We start from the raw sequence: 18,204 nt of genomic DNA, 5'->3' as shown, positions 1-18,204 counted from the left end.
TCTTCTTGTGCCGGTCCCAAGCCCGGAAAAATACAGAGGGTTGTGTCAGGAAGGGCATCCGACGTAAAAGCTTGGCCAAAACAAACATGCGGATCAAACCTCTAAAGATGGAGGACACTGATTTGCTGTGGCGACCTCGTCAAGGGAAAAGCCGAAAGGAAAAGAAGAAGCAAAAAAAATGTTTTTTTTGTCATGATACCCATTGATGTCAACCACAATTGACCATCTGTGAATTTATAAATTTACAATGGGTCAAAACCGATCAAAACAGGCCATCTATTTGGCGCCATGCCCACCCATAAAGACGCTTGTGCCCACTGACTTAAGAAAATAAACTTTATTTAACTTTATATAGTGGCTAATTCTGTGTTGCAAAATAATACTGTTGAGTTGTTTATCACTAAAAGTTAAAGGATCCTAATAACATAAGAAAAAGATGGCATTTGGAGCGGGTGTAGAAAGAAACATTTTATGGTCACTCTCAATGGAATGAAGGAGCAACCAACCTTTGTACACGACATCTTAGTCACACATGCGCTACATGACAAATGCAGTTTTTCAAGTTGTGCCTCCCTCTGCGAAAAGACTCGTTCCAACGGTAGTCACATGCCTCAAAGCCATTATGGCTAACACCGACAATCACGACATGTTCTGGAGTTGTTGGACAGAGGGGGGCAGAGAGAGTGTGTGTGTTGTTCCTTAGAAGGGAGTGTCCTCTCTGGCAAAGATCACTATTTTCAGTGTAAATTTATTTTGCTTGGATCACTCATTGACATCCTGACTGGAGCACAAAGACAGCTGAAGCAGCAGTGGTGAGAAGAGCAGAGTGTGTCTCAGGTGTCGGAAAAGCATGAAGAGCTTAACTGAATGGTTTTTCACTACTCTCGGTGCTGTAGTTGTCATCTACTATGGGGCCAAACTGCTCCTTTTTACTAGGATGCTTTATCCCAAAAAGTGGTTTCCACTGCCAAAATCATTTTTTTCATCCATGGGAGAGTGGGCAGGTAAGCTTACTGTATGTGTGTGTCAGTGTGGGTGTTGGTGTGTGAGAATGTGTCTTGTGTTTGCAATTTAAAAAAATATATTTTTTATCACCGGTGTAGTATGAAATATTTTGAAATTGTTTAGAGTGAACCAATTCTGATTCGTAGATTACCATTCACAAATTGTGGTGCTTTTTACTATCTTTGTGACTGCTTTAGTCAGTCAAAGTCAGCTTTATTGTCAAATATGCTAATATGCATGACATACAGCACAGATGAAATTACTGTGCCGGACCCAGCGTGCGAGGCACTTATGACTTTAACAAACATAATAAACACAAAAACTGCATTTTTTTTTAATTTCCTGTATATGATAGATGTCCATGTTAAGCGCTTTGTGACAGCTTTAGCTGTTGTTAAAACACTTTATAAATTGTATTGTAAATTCGAAATGAACAATTTTTTCCTTCTTAACAAATTCACTGCCAGACATGTGCAAAAAAATGTGTCCACTCCAGTGCCAGGGTTTTTGTCAATGTCACTCGAATTCCAGGATCCACAGAATATTGAGTTTTAGGACTATATAGACAATCAATGCCGCGTAAGAAACTTTGGACTATCTTCTTCCATTAGAAAAAAAGAGTTAATTCCTAAATTATATGGGCCTGGAGTTATATGAGGTTGAAATGGGGGCAATGCAATACATACATATTGGTTTATATAGCGCTTTAACAGCAGCTGAAGCTGGAACAAAGCACTAACATGGAAAAAAAGGGAATTTCTGCCCCTTCGTGGAAAAGAAAAAACATTGCCAGAGGCCATGGCCAGCACTTTATCGAATCCAAGCATGAAAAAACAAAACCTGAACAAATTCGAGAATGGCGCTCTACGTCATATTTTCAATTCCCGAATAATAGTGAATGAGTTAACAAGGCTGTCGCTGTAAATTCCAACTATGGTATTGTAACAACTCTGTTGTGCTCAAAAAATTATCAGAATCTGTATTCCTAAATCTCCTTTCAGTCAACATCAAAGTATTTTAATTAAATCAGTACATGTTTAAATTTAGATACACATTTCATGTAGGTCTCATTGGTTACTTGAGACAAGTCAAGTCAGCAATATTGTCAAACATGCTCTATGTGCAACCTACAGCAGAGATTAAATGTATTTTCTCTCAACCCCAATGCAACCACAGAAGAAGAAGGGGCAGTTGAGGGTATCCGTGCCACCCTCAATAGAACAGTTAACATCAAATAAAAATAATAATAAAACAGAGCACATAACACACAGACAGTCATGCAATCTTAATCACTTTTACTGCGTATGCTTTGTTGTTTGACGCAGTTAGACAAAAGAGGAGAGAATCAAAGTGTCCTTTCAGCAGTGGATCAGAGACGTCATGCTTAAAATGTGCACGTCTGCTATAAGCTAAGTTTGAAAGCAAACACAAAGTTGTAGTGTCCAATGACGAAAACAGAGATTGGCTCACACCTCCTGCGTGACGATCGAGACTTTCTGCGCAATCCTCATAAATGTTATCATCTGGCAACAAGCCAAATAGCCATTAGGTTACAGTGACACATTGTGTCAACAAACTCACACCGTAACTTCATATTTACCCATTCAAATACTTGTCTATGCCGCCAACAGAAATTCATCACAGTACAGTGAGACCTCAACTTACGAACTTAATTGGTTCCCAGACAGAGTGTGTAAGGCGAAAAGTGTGTCTCTCCAAAAAAAATTCCCATAGGAAACCATTAAAATGGGAATAATCCGTTCCCGGGTTTCCATAAAATATACTTTTCAACTAAATAAGCCTTAAAACTACACACAACATACCTTATTCTATGTATAATAAATATGCTATTGTATTGTAATGAAAGAAAAACACTGCATTGTATCATAAAGTCACTTTATTTACATTTGTGATGGTCATTTATGGCTTGATTGAATGGCGTTGGAGGTTGAAGGTCAAAGGGAATTGCTGTTTGGAAAGAGAGGCGCATTACATGAGGACTGTAATTAAAGAAATAAACTGTGCTGTAAAATAAAGTTTTATTTACCGTTTTGATGGTCGTTGATGGCTTATGGAAGGAGAGTCACCTTCCATAAGGACTGTTGGTAACTTAACCTCTGGTGCTGTTCGGTCGTGTGCTTCCGTCGAAGATCACTCCGCCAGCCGTGGTGGGTGTGTATTATGAAAATAGTGCTTATTATAAGGTTTAATTTTCATAAATTTCACGTTTGTAAGACGAAAAGTTTGTAAGATAAGGTGTTTGTAAGTTGAGGTCTCACTGTATTTAATTCTGGCAATCCTGAAGATCTAAATCCTACCTGATTTTTTGTTTTTTTTTGGGTGACTTGAAACCCATTTTTGTGTTTTAACTCATTCACTGCCATTCACAGATGTATTCGGGAAGTGAAAATATGACATTAGAGCGTCATTCCCGAATTTATTCTGTTTTTTTTATGATTGGGTGCCGATAAAGCGCTGGCCATAGCCTCTGGCAATGTTTTTCTCTTTTCCACAAGGGGGCAGAATTTCCCTTTTCCATGTTAGCGCTTTCTTCCTGCTTCAGCTGTTGTTAAAGTGCTATATCAACCAATATCTATGTATTGCATTGTATTTTGGACAACTGCCCTCATTTCAAGCTCATATAACTTCAAAACCATGTAATTTAGGAATGAACTATTTGTTTCTGATGAAAGAAGAGACTCTAAGGTTTCTACAGCGGTATTGAATGTTTATGTAGTCCTAAAACACAATATTCTATGGGTCCTGGAATTCAAGTGACAATGACAAAAACCCTGGCACTGGAGTGGACACATTTTTGCACATGTCTGGCAGTGAATGAGTTATTGAACAAAGTCTGGATAAAGGAGCTGCCACTTTCCATCTAAAAATGGTTCAACAGCTCCTTTGAATGTTCACCTCACTTCCGTATTTTAGTATCGCTGTGACAGATAGCTTCCAAGGATAATGTGGCTCAAACACAAGTCGATGCCACCAGCTGTCAAAATGATGACTATAATTTCTTCTGTAGCTGCGTCACTAACCACAAAAGGTCAACGGTCGATCAAGCCAGATCAACCTGAGTGCAAACGAACAACAAAGTCCAAAGTCTTATAAAACTGACTAAGTCTTGAACATTGGCAGAAACAATCAAAGTTCCAGGTCATGAACTAGTCTTTGCACAGAACCATTACATAATGTGACGACATTTGATGGACAATGGTTGGGTTTTGGATTCTTCTCGTATTCATACTATGAGGTCAAATCACACTGTGAGTCATGATAACCACTCTGCAAACATCTCTTAATATCCATCCAGAAACAATAATTCAACTGCGAACAAACATTTCTGTGAATTAAACAAAAGTGGTAGGGTAGCACGGTAGCCGAGTGGTTAGCACGCTGATTTCACAGTGCAGAGATCATGTGTTCAAGACCCGGTCCGGCCTCCTTATGTGGAGTTTACATGTTTTCCCTGGGCCTGCATGGGTTTTCTTTGGGTCCTCCCATTTCCTCCCACATTCCAAAAACATGCATGGCAGGCTGATAGAACACTCCAAATTGACCCTACGTGTGAGTGTGAATGGTTGTTTGTCTTTCTGTACCCTGGGATTGGCTGGCAACCAACGTTGGTTGTCCCCCGCCTCGTGCCTGAAGACGTCTGGAATAGACTCAAGCACCCCCGCAACCCTAATGAGGAATAAGCGGTACAGAAAATGGATGGATGGAAAAAAAGTGGTCCAAGAAATGTGCCTGGTGGGACTCCCGGAAGACAGCAGTTTTCATGGATACCATGTGTATTTATTCATTTATTTATTTATTTCAATGTGGTGGCACTCTTTGGCTAACATTCAGGACATTTCACTGCCATACATCTTATGGACACAACTCCCCTTTTCCAAAGTTTGCATTCGATCTTCAAAGGACCAGAGTCATAACAAAGATCATCAAGAGCAAAACACCAATTGCGCTTTCAAGGATATGAGCATGAGACCGATCCCTCCTCTGTCAGAGCCATTTATTAGACTTACACAGAACCACTGACAAATCTCACCCGTTTGGGTTGCCTTTAGTGACTTACAGAAATCGTAAATGACAATACTTATCACGAACCAGCAGGAGAATCCCAATTTTCCATGTTTTTTGCAGTTAAAAGAATGTATCTCTAACTGCTTTCAGAATACATGACGACACTTCTGCTCACCAAAACTACTTCATCATCACTTACATAGCTGGCCCATTCGTTTATGTTCACAGTTGTTGTATGTCTCATCTGATTACAAGCCTCTAATAGCTAACTCTCCCATTTATCTCGCTTTGCTTGCTGGAACTGAAATTTGTTATCTGAGTATTCAGGGCCTAAGATGAGAGGGTAGTAGCAAGTTGGACACATTCTCAGCACGTTCTTTATCAGTAGAACATGCTGTAAGTACAGCACGTTACTCGAACATGATGCATTGGTAAACACAAGCTTCCTCTTTGATATCATTTGGATGAACAATGTATCCTCGTCGAACGCAATCTTTGTAGTCAGAAGGGAGGAAATGCTGAGTGAACTAATAGAAAGTGTTTGTTTCAGTTGTCACCGGTGCTTCAGAGGGCATTGGAAGACAATATGCCTTTGCGGTGAGTCATGATTTTGATTTTTTTTTTGTTAATGAAACTACAAGCACACAATGCTGATGTATTATTACGGTGTCATTTATATTGCAGCAATGATAACATTCAAATTACCGCAATTCACAGGAATAATTGAGAAGAAAAAAAAAACATCTGGCTTTAAACATCTTGACCTCGAAGAAATTTAGAAATCAAAAGAAAATACCGAGCAGCAAAAAAAGTGAATTCTACCTTTGAAACATAGCCAAATGTTTTGTTTCACAATATTTCATAAGCCAAGGTAAATACTTGTGTCTTGTGTTTGCAATTCAAAGAATGATTTCTTTTATCACCGGTGTAGTCTGAAATATTTCTAAACAGTTTAGAGGGAACCACTTCTGATTCATAGATTACTATTCACAAATTTTAGTGCTTTCTACTATCTTTGTGACTGCTTTATGTCCTGTATATGATAGTTGTCAATGTTAAGCGCTTTTTTTACAAGTTCAGCTGTTGTTAAAGCGCGATATAAATCAATATGTACTGTATTGTAAATTCAAAATTGAATTTGTTTTTCCTTCTTAACTCATTCACTTCCAGGCGCGCAAAATTATGTTCATTCTAGTGCCAGGATTGTCATTTTCACTCAAATTGCAGCACCCAGAGAATATTGAGTTTTAGGACTACATAAACATTCAATACAGTGTTGGAAACCTGAGACTCCCTTCTTTCATCAGAAAAAAAGTTAATTCCTACGTTATATGAACCTTGAGTTATCTAAACTTGAAATGAGGGTGGCTGTACAAAATACAATATATATACGGCACATATATATTGATTTATATAGCGCTTTAACAACAGCTGAATCTGTAACAAAGCTCTAACATGGACAAAAGGAAAATGCTGCCAAAGGTTTGACCAGCGCTTTATCGGCACCCTCCGCGAGACAAACCAAAACCCGAAAAAAATTCAGGAATGTCGCTTCACGTCACACTTTTCAATTCCCGAATAAATTTGGGAATGGCAGCGAATGAGTTAACAATGTAAAAATCGAATGGCACAACATAAAACTATAATGTCACAAAAATTATACAGTCTATGGAAATCATGATGAGCGCATCTGAAGGTATGCTTTATTTTAAATTCAAATTATATTGAATATATTCTATGTGACTTTATCATAATATTCTGACTTTATATTGAAATAACTAAAAAAATCAACTTATTCTGTTTTTTTTTCATTGATCTTCTCCCCAGCTATTCCCAGAAAATGATGCTCTTTCAGAAACGCCCTAAAATGCCACAAGATGGCACTAAAATCTTCTGAATAGTAAAGTTGTAATGCCTCAAGATTTCACCACAGTCCTCTTTTTCTATCATCCATAGCTGGCTGAACAAGGAATGAACGTTGTTATCATGAGCAGGACCAAAATGACTTTGGACAAGGTGGCCAAGGAAATAAGTAAGGGTGATGTCATTTTATTGACAATATCCACCATTGTTATATTTCATTGTGTAGTAAAGATCCCGTGTGTTCACATACAGGTGAAACGACACGTCGGCTAGTTAAAGTGATCGTGGTCGACTTCACCAAGGACGACGTCTTCGCTGATATTGAGGATCAGCTTAAGTATTTAGACATTGGTGTATTAGGTACGACTTCCAAAGCAGTGATCGTGATCATCACGATTTTGCTTATACAGATCCAACCTAACACAATCGATGGAAATCGTTATCAAATTCAATTTTATCAAAGTTGGACATGTTTGCTATTGTGTGCCAGTGAATAATGTCGGCATGATGCCCAGTGTGGTGCCTCGCCGATTCCTTGAAGATGAAAATCTGGACCAGGTTAGTCATGGACGAGAGGCAGACAAGTACTGTATTTTCCAGTGTATAAAGCGTACCCGAAAGCCTTGATTTTCTTCAAAAGGTTACCCTGCGCCTTATATGCAGGTGCGCCTTATATGTGAAGTGGTATTGAGCCACAAAAGGTCTCACAATGACTGTCAGCAGCCACGACTTCATTTACCCCCCTGTAGAAGTCGTGCGTAACACCAGCTTCTACTGTAGCGCCTAACAACGTGGTGTAACTTAAATTTGGAAAACTTGTATATACGTATTTATATATTATATTTGGAAAGCCTTTGTCATTCATTGCGGGTGGGCCTTGTACTCCAGTGCGCCTTATACACCGGAAAATACGGTATATAAACATGACTGATGATGAGACTCTTTTGTGGAAGTGTTTGGTACTCAAATATTATTTCCAGCTATGAATATTTATTTATTGTAATGTAGACATACATTTGAAAACCAAAAAAGTACACAGGTTGGCTGGTGTAATTTGTGACTTTTATTTAACCTTTTCATGCACCCGGTATACACTGTAGTAACCGCTTGAATCAGTACCTCTAGATTCCCCCTTTTTAATGGGCAAGTAGTACTTCTATACTTCAGTATGAAATAAGAGTACAGTGAGACCTCAACTTACAAACTTTTTGTCTTACAAACGTCAAATTTACGAAAATTAAACCTTATAATAAGCACTATTTTGATAATACACACCCACCACGGCTGGCGGAATGATCTACGGCGGAAGCACACGACCGAACAGCACCAGAAGTTAAGTTACCAACAGTCCTTACGGAAGGTGACTCTCCTTCCATAAGCCATCAACGACCATCAAAAAGGTAAATAAAACTTTATTTTACAGCACAGTTTATTTCTTTAATTACAGTCGTCATGTAATGCGCCTCTCTTTCCAAACAGGAATTCCCTTTGTCCTTCGACCTCCAACGCCATTCCATCAAGCCATAAATGACCATCACAAATAAAGTGACTTCATGATACAATGCAGTGTATTTCTTTAATTACAATACAATAGCACATTTATTATATATAGAATAAGGTGTGTTGTGTGTAGTTTTAAGGCTTATTTAGTTGAAAAGTATATTTTATGGAAACCCGGGAACGGATTATTCCCATTTTAATGGTTTCCTATGGGAATTTTTTTTTTTAGATACACACTTTTTGCCTTACACACTCTGTCTGGGAACCAATTAAGTTCGTAAGTTGAGGTCTCACTGTACTGTACTTTTATTTTGAAACTGATTACCTCACTCAAGTACAGCCTCTTACTCACTACATTGTACAGTATTTTTCTTTTCAAAGCTAAAATGATTGTGATACTTGTTATCTTCCCTTACAGACAATCAAGAGGGTGATCAATTGTAATGTGAAGACCATGGTGAAGGTAAGAACACAGTGGAACTTCCACAAATATCCTAAAATTGATGCAATGAGTTACACACAATCATCAGGAGAAAAATGTTTCAAACACCTTCCTATCCCCTCTCAATGACGTTTCTGTCAAGGTTGTTCAAAGGGTGCCTCGTTATATGATTTTTGCTTGATTTAGTATCATACAGTGATCAACTCTAAAGAGGCCATATCCTTTCAATCATGGAACAGTTTAAAATCATTTGCCATTATTTTTTGTGTAAAAAAAATCATTTGAAATCACATGAACCCTTTTATGCACCCTGTAACCGGATAACATGATACACTGTTCACTGTAACAAGAACAATAATAATAATAATAAGAAGAAGAAGAAGAAGAAGAATACATTTCATTTGTAATCGCCATTCAAAACTTTAAAGGTCAGTTTACAGTCATAGGATAAGTTTTATCTGTGTGTGAGCAGCGGCAGCAACACGCGCCAGCGTTCACTCAACTTGGCAAAACTTAAATAGATCGAAAGCTAATAGCTAGCTAGAGAGCTAATAAGGGTTTACTTGAAGGTCAACCCGCATCACACATTGTATTGTGTTTGACTTGCAAAGTTCAACTTTCTGTCTACCTTGATTATATTTAGTATAAAATACTTTTCACATCTCGCTAAAATCTCTCTCTCTCTTTGTCTTTTTTTGCAACAGATGTGCAAAATAATCCTTCCAGGCATGGAAAACAGGTTTCATTTCCAGGTTTCCTTATTTTGATGTAACAAATGATTTAACTATAATGGCTGCCAGTGGTAGATGACAATGACAAAGTAAAAAAAAAATGATATTGAAGTGTAAATGCAGGAAAATAAGGCTCACTTTATTAGGTTAACCCGCATAATAATTTGCGACTCATACCAATAATCACAATAATAATGGCTACCTGTTGTTGCTTTTATTGTTGCTTTTATTTTAAGTTTAAATGTTTATTGCTGTGGCGGGCCTGTTAAGGGTGCACCAGTTTTAACTGCTAACAGATCCCGGAGAATTGAGCAAGAAAGATTATGGGATAAGGGAGTTTATTTACAATTATTTCATTAGTTTCTTTGAAGCTTGAGTCTTGTACATTACAAAAATGGATCAAACTTTTTTAATACAGGCTATATAATAGAAGGCCTAAAATCAAAATGTTCAAGCAGTTCCATGAAGTTGTGGGCTAGTTATGAATTTGTGATTTAAAACTGAGTGCCCTGTTTTGGTTTCCACATTTTGGGACCCAAATTGGTTAAAGGACGCAGAGTGCAGGAGTATCAAATGATGTGGCCCGTAATTGCATGAATGAAGTTGTTCTCTGTGATTTTGTATGTGTGCGGTGAGCAGGAGAAAAGGGGTGATCGTGAACATCGCATCCGGAATTGCCTCCATTCCCTTTCCTATGTATTCGCTATACGCTGCATCTAAAGTGAGTATTGAGCATCGGTTGTTCAACCTCTCTTTGGCTTCTAACATTGCTACTGTCATTCATCTTTGTGTCTCACCCTTACAGATATTTGTGGAGAGATTTTCCCAAAGTCTTCATGCAGAATACAAAGACAAAGGCATTATTATACAGGTACCAGGGCCACCGAAAACCTTTAAATCAGGTGTGGGGAACCAACAGGTGACTGAGCCTGTCACGCAATTCTAAAAACAAAAAGGAAACTTGGCCAAGAGGCACCCTGTACTGGTTGCCAGGCATTGTATATATAGTGTACAAAAAGACATAAACAAGATGTGCTCACATCGCAATAGGTCGCAGTAGTGCCCACCCCAAAACATTTAAAGGACAACAAACACCATTTTTTTGTTTCTTAACTGACATCAGAAAAACGTTTTATAGCATCTAAAATACCCAAAACACGCAGGCTGATATTTTTAGTCAAATGCAAAACAACAATGAAAATGAATTGAAGTGTCCAAAAACTGTCACAAATCAGCTCGTGATGTCACGCCAGGTCAAGAAACAAAACAATGGGCTCAAAGAGTTCAGATTCGGAGAAGATGCTTTCTTTTTACTCATCCAGTTATGAATACGATTAAAATAGTTCTGAAGAGGAAAGCATAAATGTTTGCAATCGATTAAAGGAGTCCTCCCATATCAATTCGAGCCGCCAATGACACCAATGTAGCGTCCCAGAAAATGCACAAGATGGTGCCCAAGCTCCGTTGGAAATGGGCTGATTTGTCTGCTGGGAATTTGTGTCACAGAGTATCACATACTAAGTAGTCTTGGTGCAACACACAACGATTTACCATCGTGTTATTTATGTGTTTTCCTTCTAATTTCGCCATCAACACGAATCAACACGAAGTTTTCAGACCAAAAAAAGTACCGAAAATGCATTGTGTGTCGCTTTCTCGGTCAGCGACGATACCTACCGTGACATCACGGTAGGTATCATCACCAATTCAAAAACGTTTTCAGACCAAACAAGTACAGCAAAATATATTGACGTGATGGAAGGACTGCTACAATGTGTCCTTTTTTCGGTCAGGGGTGTTCCTTGTGTGACATCACGTACGGACTCGTCACCAACTCAAAAACAAGACTTCCTGAATATTCAGCGCGAGTCTTAAAATGTAAAATAGCGCTATATGCGGTGGAATCTTTGTAAAATACGCTCAGGAGAAGTCATTTGAAGTGATTTTACAAACTATGGACACAACTTGTCCGGGTCGTCGGTTGTCCTTTAAGGTACAAATGCTCAAAGTTTCATTATGAACTTGCTTGTTTCATGATTGCAAATTCTGCAAGGCCCTCAGAAAATATTCCGCCCTTCCTTTAACAACAAAAAAGGGATCGGCATGGCTTCTCTCTTACCACTCTGCCTCTTGTTTTCTTAGGCAGTCTCACCCTTTGGGGTCTCCACTCGCATGGTGGGCTACCAGCAAACGAACGTGACCATGTTGGCTCCACAGCATTTCGTGACAAGCTCGCTGCAGTATATCAGAGCTGGGGACAAAACATACGGCAGCCTCTGTCACATGGTCCTGGTAAGGAAAACTCACAATTAGGTACGAGTTAGCGGTACAGGAAAACATTTTCAATAGCGCTTCACGTTGTCCATGTTTTATTATCTTATGGAACAAATTGCCCCCACCCCCAAAAAACAGGGCATCTTTCATACCGTTCACAATTTATTTCCTCCAATGTGTCCATCCATGTTCTAATCCGCGCTCACAGGGTTCGCTGTCATGGTGGACCCCATATCGACTGTCAACTGGGCAGTAGGCTGGCTTACAATCAATTTCTTTTAAGTCTTTCCGAATGTTTCTTGTTGAATTTGTTTGAACTTTGTTGATTGTTTCTCTATTTTTGATAGGAGTAATATGTGTCCAGTATGTGTGAGGATTGTAGCTGTAGCCTGTAACAACTGATGAATAAAGTTAACCTGCGAGTTATATTTCACTACTTAGCTAGCTAGCTAGCTGGATAGTGAAATATAACTCGGTGGCTCACGTGTCGGGACCTAGCTAGCTAGCATCTCGGGACCTAGCTAGCTAATGACTCGGGACCTAGCTAGCTTGCGTTTTGCGACCATGTTAGCTCGTGTCTTGGGACCTAGCTAGCTAGCGACTCGGGACCGAGCTAGCTAATGTTTCAGGACGTAGCTAGCTAGTGTTTCGGGACCTAGTCAGCTAGCGTCTCGGGAGCTAGCTAGCTAGCTCATGATAATGTTAAACACTATAACACAATGTATTATAATGTCTCGGGACCTAGCTAGCTAGCGTCTCTGGAGCTATCTATCTAGCTAGCTATTTAGCTCATGATCATGTTAAACACTATAACACAATGTATTATAATGAAGTGGTGAGAATGCTGTATTGATGCAAGGAACATGAAAATTATTTTTATTTTGTGGATGTGCACAGGGCTGGTTGCTGCAGACTATTCCACTCAAGATTCTCCACACAGAGTGTATGCTACAAGGTCTCAAGGATTATGTGGAGAGAAAACAAGCAGAAAAGAGGTCCAATCCTGTGATAAAGGAAGCTTAAAGGACAACCGACGTCTCCGGACAAGTTGTGTCCATAATTTGTAAAATGGCTTCAAATGACTTCTACTGAGCGTATTTTACAAAGACTCCACCGCATATAGCTATATTTTACGTTTTAAGACTTGCGCTGAATATTCCGGAAGCTTGTTTTTGAGTTGGTGACGAGTCCGTACGTGACGTCACACAAGGAACGCCCCTGACCGAAAAAAAGGACACATTGTAGCAGTCCTTCCATCACGTGAATATATTTTGCTGTACTTGTTTGGTCTGAAAACGTCATGTTGCACCAAAAAGAGCCAGAAGAGGGCAACCAAGCTCCATGTAAGGAATTTATCAGCCTGTGGAAACGGGCTGATTAATTCCTCACATGGAGCTTGGTCGCCATTTTCTGCCTCTTTTTTGGTGATACATTTCCCCCCAATGTTGCCTCAAAATGGCACTGAATAAATTCTTTAATCGATTGCAAACATGTATGCTTTCCTCTTCAGAACAATTTGAATCATATTCATAACTGGAGGTGTAACAAGAAAGCATATTCTCCTAATCTGAAGCCATTGTTTTGATTCTCCAGCAATGCAAGACGCCTTGGCGTGACGTCACGAACTGGAGGCGGGACTTTCTGAAAATGCCCAATTCGCAGCTCAATTTTTTTTGCAGATTTTGGACTCTTTAAGTCATTTTTATTGGTGTTTTGCATTTGAATAAAAATATCATACTGCGTGTTTTGGGTATTTTAGATGCTATAAAACGTTTTTCTGATGTCAGTTAAGAAGCAAAAACGTGACGTCGGTTGTCCTTTAAGAGGAGGAAATTTAATAAAAGTGGCAGATTGTTTGCGTGTGCACGGTAACTACATCAGGACTGAACTAAATCAGGCAAAATCTATTGAATGATGTTGGTTCATTTGAAGATGTACTGTCAGATTAAAGATCATGTCGTTATTGCAGCTTTAAGGTTATCAGCACACCAAGTCACTTTTATGGTTTATTTGGCACCATATTATGCAGGATTAACTTCCTGACACACCCTCCACCATTTTTTTCCTTGGTCTTGGGACCTGGAAATCGTGTCAAGAGAATTAAACAATTCTGATTAATATAGTGAACTCACAAAGAATAAAAATCAACAAGGAGCTAATGCCTTTTTTATCGCCTATACCTGAGCAGAAAAACAAATAATTCATGCATTTGTGAATGCTGAACTGCAAATATGTGAAGATGTAACTACGTTGTGGGAAGCATGGAGTGCAATTTTAAAGAAGACCACTAGAGGTTGTGAAAAGGCAAGACTTTGGATGATAAATGTTGGCAATGAGGACAAAAAAAAATGAAATGACTGACTTTTTTTTCACTTGAGGCAAAGTAGCTGATTTACTGTTGTAATAGTATGTTTTAAAGTGAATGTGTTTGTAACACTGCGAGAGAGGTCACCAGTAATTTTGATGAACAACTTGTTATAAACAAGTAAATTGTAACCACTGCATAAAAATCACATTTTGGAAAGATTTTGTGTGCGTGATTTTTTCCTCATTGACTTATGCCAGCAACATAGTGACCGGCAGTACAACATCGTTCAAATAGGCCCAAGTACAAATGTGAGCCAATTTGAGATTATTTCAGTACTTGTTTGCCATGAGATTTCTTTCAATAAAGTTCCATTTACGAAAATGTGATGAATAAATTCCTATGAAGGTTGTGACATAATGCGGAAAAGGGGAATAAAATAAACCTTCTTTTCCGCTTTAAGGGGTCGCCACAGCGAATCAGTGTCCTCCATCTTCAGAGGTTTGATTCGCATGTTTGTTTTGGCCAAGCTTTTACGTGGGATGCCCTTCCTGACACAACCCTCTGTATTTATCCGGGCATGGGACTGGCCCAATAAGACTGGTTTATCTCCTCTTGTGGCTACAGAACAAGCAACTCTATGAACTTAATAAAAATGAATATTCTCAGTAAAATAGTCATCGGCACAGCAACATTCAAAAAAGCAAAACTATACTCACCATTTGATGACAATGCTCTGATCTTACCGTGAAAGGGGCAACTCTTTCCCTACATAACATCACAAAATAATTGAGTTGGTCATTGTGTGAAATTCAGCCATTTTCTATTACAGATGATGGCCTAATACAGTATAATGCTCCAGCACAACAATCATTATTTTTTACTTAACTTTGAAAACTCGTGATTCATTATTTTTTTTGTGCGCTCTACATGTAATATGTGGAGGGATTAAACATTTTAATGGCTTCCCCAAATTCATAACGAATCCCGAGAGCCCAGAACCATTTTTTTCGGGCAAATCCACACAAAGTTACATCAGCATCCAAAACCGGATGAAGTGACAAGTGGGAAAATGCACATTTTTTTTCTAATGTATTTTTTTAACTGCAGTTTTAGGGACATTTTATGCACCTCCAGCATTACTCACGCTCGGCCACTGCTCCTCATGTGTCACAAGCGTTCACGTTAAGTCCTCCTCTGACATTTAGAAAAACAAATCCTTTATATAATTAGCCCCATTAGCCCCCTTAGCATGCACGCCCCTGGTTACGGAATATATTTTTGATCCATTCTGAAACATGAGCTATAATGGATTTTCTTGTCCATATGGTTTTAAAGGACAACCAACGCCTATGGACAAGTTGTGCCCATAATTTGTAAAATCACCTAAAATGACTTCTACTGAGCGTATTTTACAAAGAGTCCACCGCATATAGCTATATTTTACGTTTTAAGACTAGCGCTGAATATTCAGGAAGTCTTGTTTTTGAGTTGGTGACGATCCCTGATGTGACGTCACGTCAGGAACGCCCCTGACCGAGAAAACGACACACAATGCATTTTGGGTACTTTGTTTGGTCTGAAAAATTCGTGTTGATTGCGAAATTAGAAGGAAAACATAAATAACGTGATGGTAAATCGTTGTGTGTTGCACCAAGACTACTATTTGATACGAGTTGACAAAAATTCCCAGCAGACGAATCAGCCCATTTCCAACGGAGCTTGGGTGCCATCTTGTGCATTTTCCGGGAGGCTACATTGGAGTCCTGACGGCTCAATTGATGTGGAAGTACTTCTTTAATCGATTGCAAACATTTATGCTTTCCTCTTGAGAACTATTTGAATCATATTCATAACTTGATGAGTAACAAGAAAGCACAAACTTTCTGAGGTCATTTTGAAGTAGTTTAAGTCATTTTTATATATTGGTGTTTGTCATTTGACTAAAAATATCAGCTTGCGTGTTTTGGGTATTTTAGATGCTATAAAACGTTTTTCTGATGTCAGTTAGCAAACAAAAAAATTGTGTCAGTTGTCCTTTAAGGCAATAGAAACAGAACTTCCACTCGACCCCCGCGGTAATAAAAAACAAACAATTGGTGTCTGCTGATGTAACATATCGCAATTGAGCACAAATTCTCCATAGGGGTGGCCTGAAAAACCTAGTGAGACCCAGGGGAATGTCGTTCTCACGTCACAAAAGCCCGTGGGTGGTCATGCTGGAGGACAACCTTCACATGAGCGATGGGGCGCCCGTGTTAGGAGTATTGAAGGCGGAACGGGGTTGGAGGAGAAGGTGGTGTCTCTGAGGATGCTGCCTGTGTGACGCCCTCACCCCTCCCGAGTCGCCCCTCGCTTGTTGTTTCAGTAAACACACAGCCATAAGCCGAACCCTAACCCAAAGATGATACAACACACACGTAAAGCAGCAGTGGGCCACCCAGGAGAAGTCAGCTGCCATGTTCAAGGTATGAACCAAGTGTTTAGACGTGGAAGTCATTGCCGCTATCCGCTATTAACACTATCTTCCAATCACCCAGCTGTCACAATCATAAAACCTTTGAAAAGAATAACAAAATTGGCACATCACACCTCTAAATATGCTGAATTGCTTAATTCAGGAAATGACGTGGGAAGACTAGTCAAAAATTGTACTCAAGTAAGTGTACTAGTTTATAATAGGGCACGAGTCAAAAGTAAAAATGGGAAAGTTACTTGAATAAGAGTACTAAGTAGCAGGAGAGCAACTTACAGTGGCAGGCCATGGATTTCATCGCTAGGCCTTCAGCAGTGCGACGTCTGAATCGATCTAGGCTGAAAAAAGTGTTGTGTGATTTACTACAAGTCCACTAGAGGGTACCCTCTAGTTTGCGGAGGGGCGGTTTTTCACCATAAGCTTTTAATGATCAGAATGCGAAGTGTGATGGAAGTGTGCTGTTAAGCTTCAATAATTGAGAGACTGCTGTGGAAAGGCCTTCCAATCACACACAAACACACACACAATGTTAGATTTTTTTCTTCAATATATATATATATATATATATATATATATATATATATATATATATATATATATATATATATCAGTAAATAATATCAAATATAAATAAATATCGATATATATATGTATATATATATATATATATATATATATATATATATATATATATATATATATATATATATATATATAGCGCTATAGCTGGCTACAAGCTGGCTATCTATTTGCTATCCATCGATCTATTTGCTATTCATTTGCTATCCGTTTGCTATCTATTTGCTAGCCACCTAGCTGGCTATCTATTTGCTATCTAGCTGCCTACCTAGCTAACTATCTATTAGCTATCTAACTGGCTATCCATTTGCTATCTATTATATATCTGGCTAGCTCGCTAGCTATGTAGCTTGCTATCTAGTTTGCTGACTGTCTAGCTGACTATCTATTAGATATCTGTTAGCTAGCTAGCCAGCCTTCTATCTATTCGAGGGTTGAATGAACGCTGGCGCATGTGGCTGCTGCTGCTTACCCGCAGAAAAATTGATCCTGTGACTGTAACGTGACCTTGAGAGTTTTGAAAGGCGCTTATAAATAAAATGTAGTATTATTATTATTACCATTAGCCAGGAAATAACTGACCATTTGTTTTCCTCCTTCAGCCATTGTGGGTGGACAAAACTGCTATTAAATCAACACGATATATTTGCTTATGCAGCTCGCTACTGATACAGTGTGCTAGCTCTGGCCAGAATGCTCTTTATGATGATTGGCCAGTGACAGACAATCAATCATAGGCTGCCATTGGTTAAAGCAACAGTTTCATCAACACTTATTTTATGCTCCAGGGCCTGCAGAAGTGATTGTGAAGGTGTCTAGGTAGATTTCTGACCCTGGTAACAAATGATGGCTGAAATGTCTCATCTCATCTCATTTTCCGTACCGCTTATTCCTCATTAGGGTCGCGGGGGTTGCTGGAGCCTATCTCAGCTGTCTTCGGGCACGAGGCGGGGGACACCCTGAATTGGTTGCCAGCCAATCGCAGGGCACACAAAGACATACA

The 18,204-nt window shown here is 39.0% G+C and overlaps 1 protein-coding gene across 3 annotated transcripts; it reads left to right on the top strand.

Moving 5' to 3' along the window:
• Positions 1 to 617: 617 nt before the first annotated feature.
• On the top strand, positions 618 to 17,110 carry hsd17b3 (hydroxysteroid (17-beta) dehydrogenase 3). Of its 3 annotated transcripts, none has more exons than XM_088993848.1 (11): positions 619 to 812; positions 897 to 1,004; positions 5,582 to 5,628; positions 6,988 to 7,063; positions 7,147 to 7,254; positions 7,385 to 7,452; positions 8,813 to 8,857; positions 9,541 to 9,575; positions 10,207 to 10,438; positions 11,710 to 11,859; positions 12,739 to 17,110. In XM_088993848.1, exons 2-11 carry the CDS (start codon positions 938 to 940, stop codon positions 12,862 to 12,864), a joined length of 954 nt encoding a protein of 317 aa, XP_088849974.1. In that variant the 5' UTR covers positions 619 to 812; positions 897 to 937; the 3' UTR covers positions 12,865 to 17,110. The 3 variants fall into 3 exon arrangements, with proteins under 3 accessions (XP_088849972.1, XP_088849974.1, XP_088849973.1); XM_088993847.1 differs by having other exon boundaries at positions 620 to 1,004; positions 10,207 to 10,288; positions 10,373 to 10,438; positions 12,739 to 17,108; XM_088993846.1 differs by having other exon boundaries at positions 618 to 1,004.
• The last annotated feature ends 1,094 nt before the right edge of the window (positions 17,111 to 18,204 follow it).

This window comes from Hippocampus bargibanti, linkage group LG04, assembly GCF_051943395.1.
Source record: "Hippocampus bargibanti isolate YZ-2025 linkage group LG04, ASM5194339v1, whole genome shotgun sequence".
Lineage (NCBI taxonomy): Eukaryota > Metazoa > Chordata > Actinopteri > Syngnathiformes > Syngnathidae > Hippocampus > Hippocampus bargibanti.
Note: the sequence above shows the minus strand (reverse complement) of the source record. Positions and strands in the feature narration are given on the sequence as shown.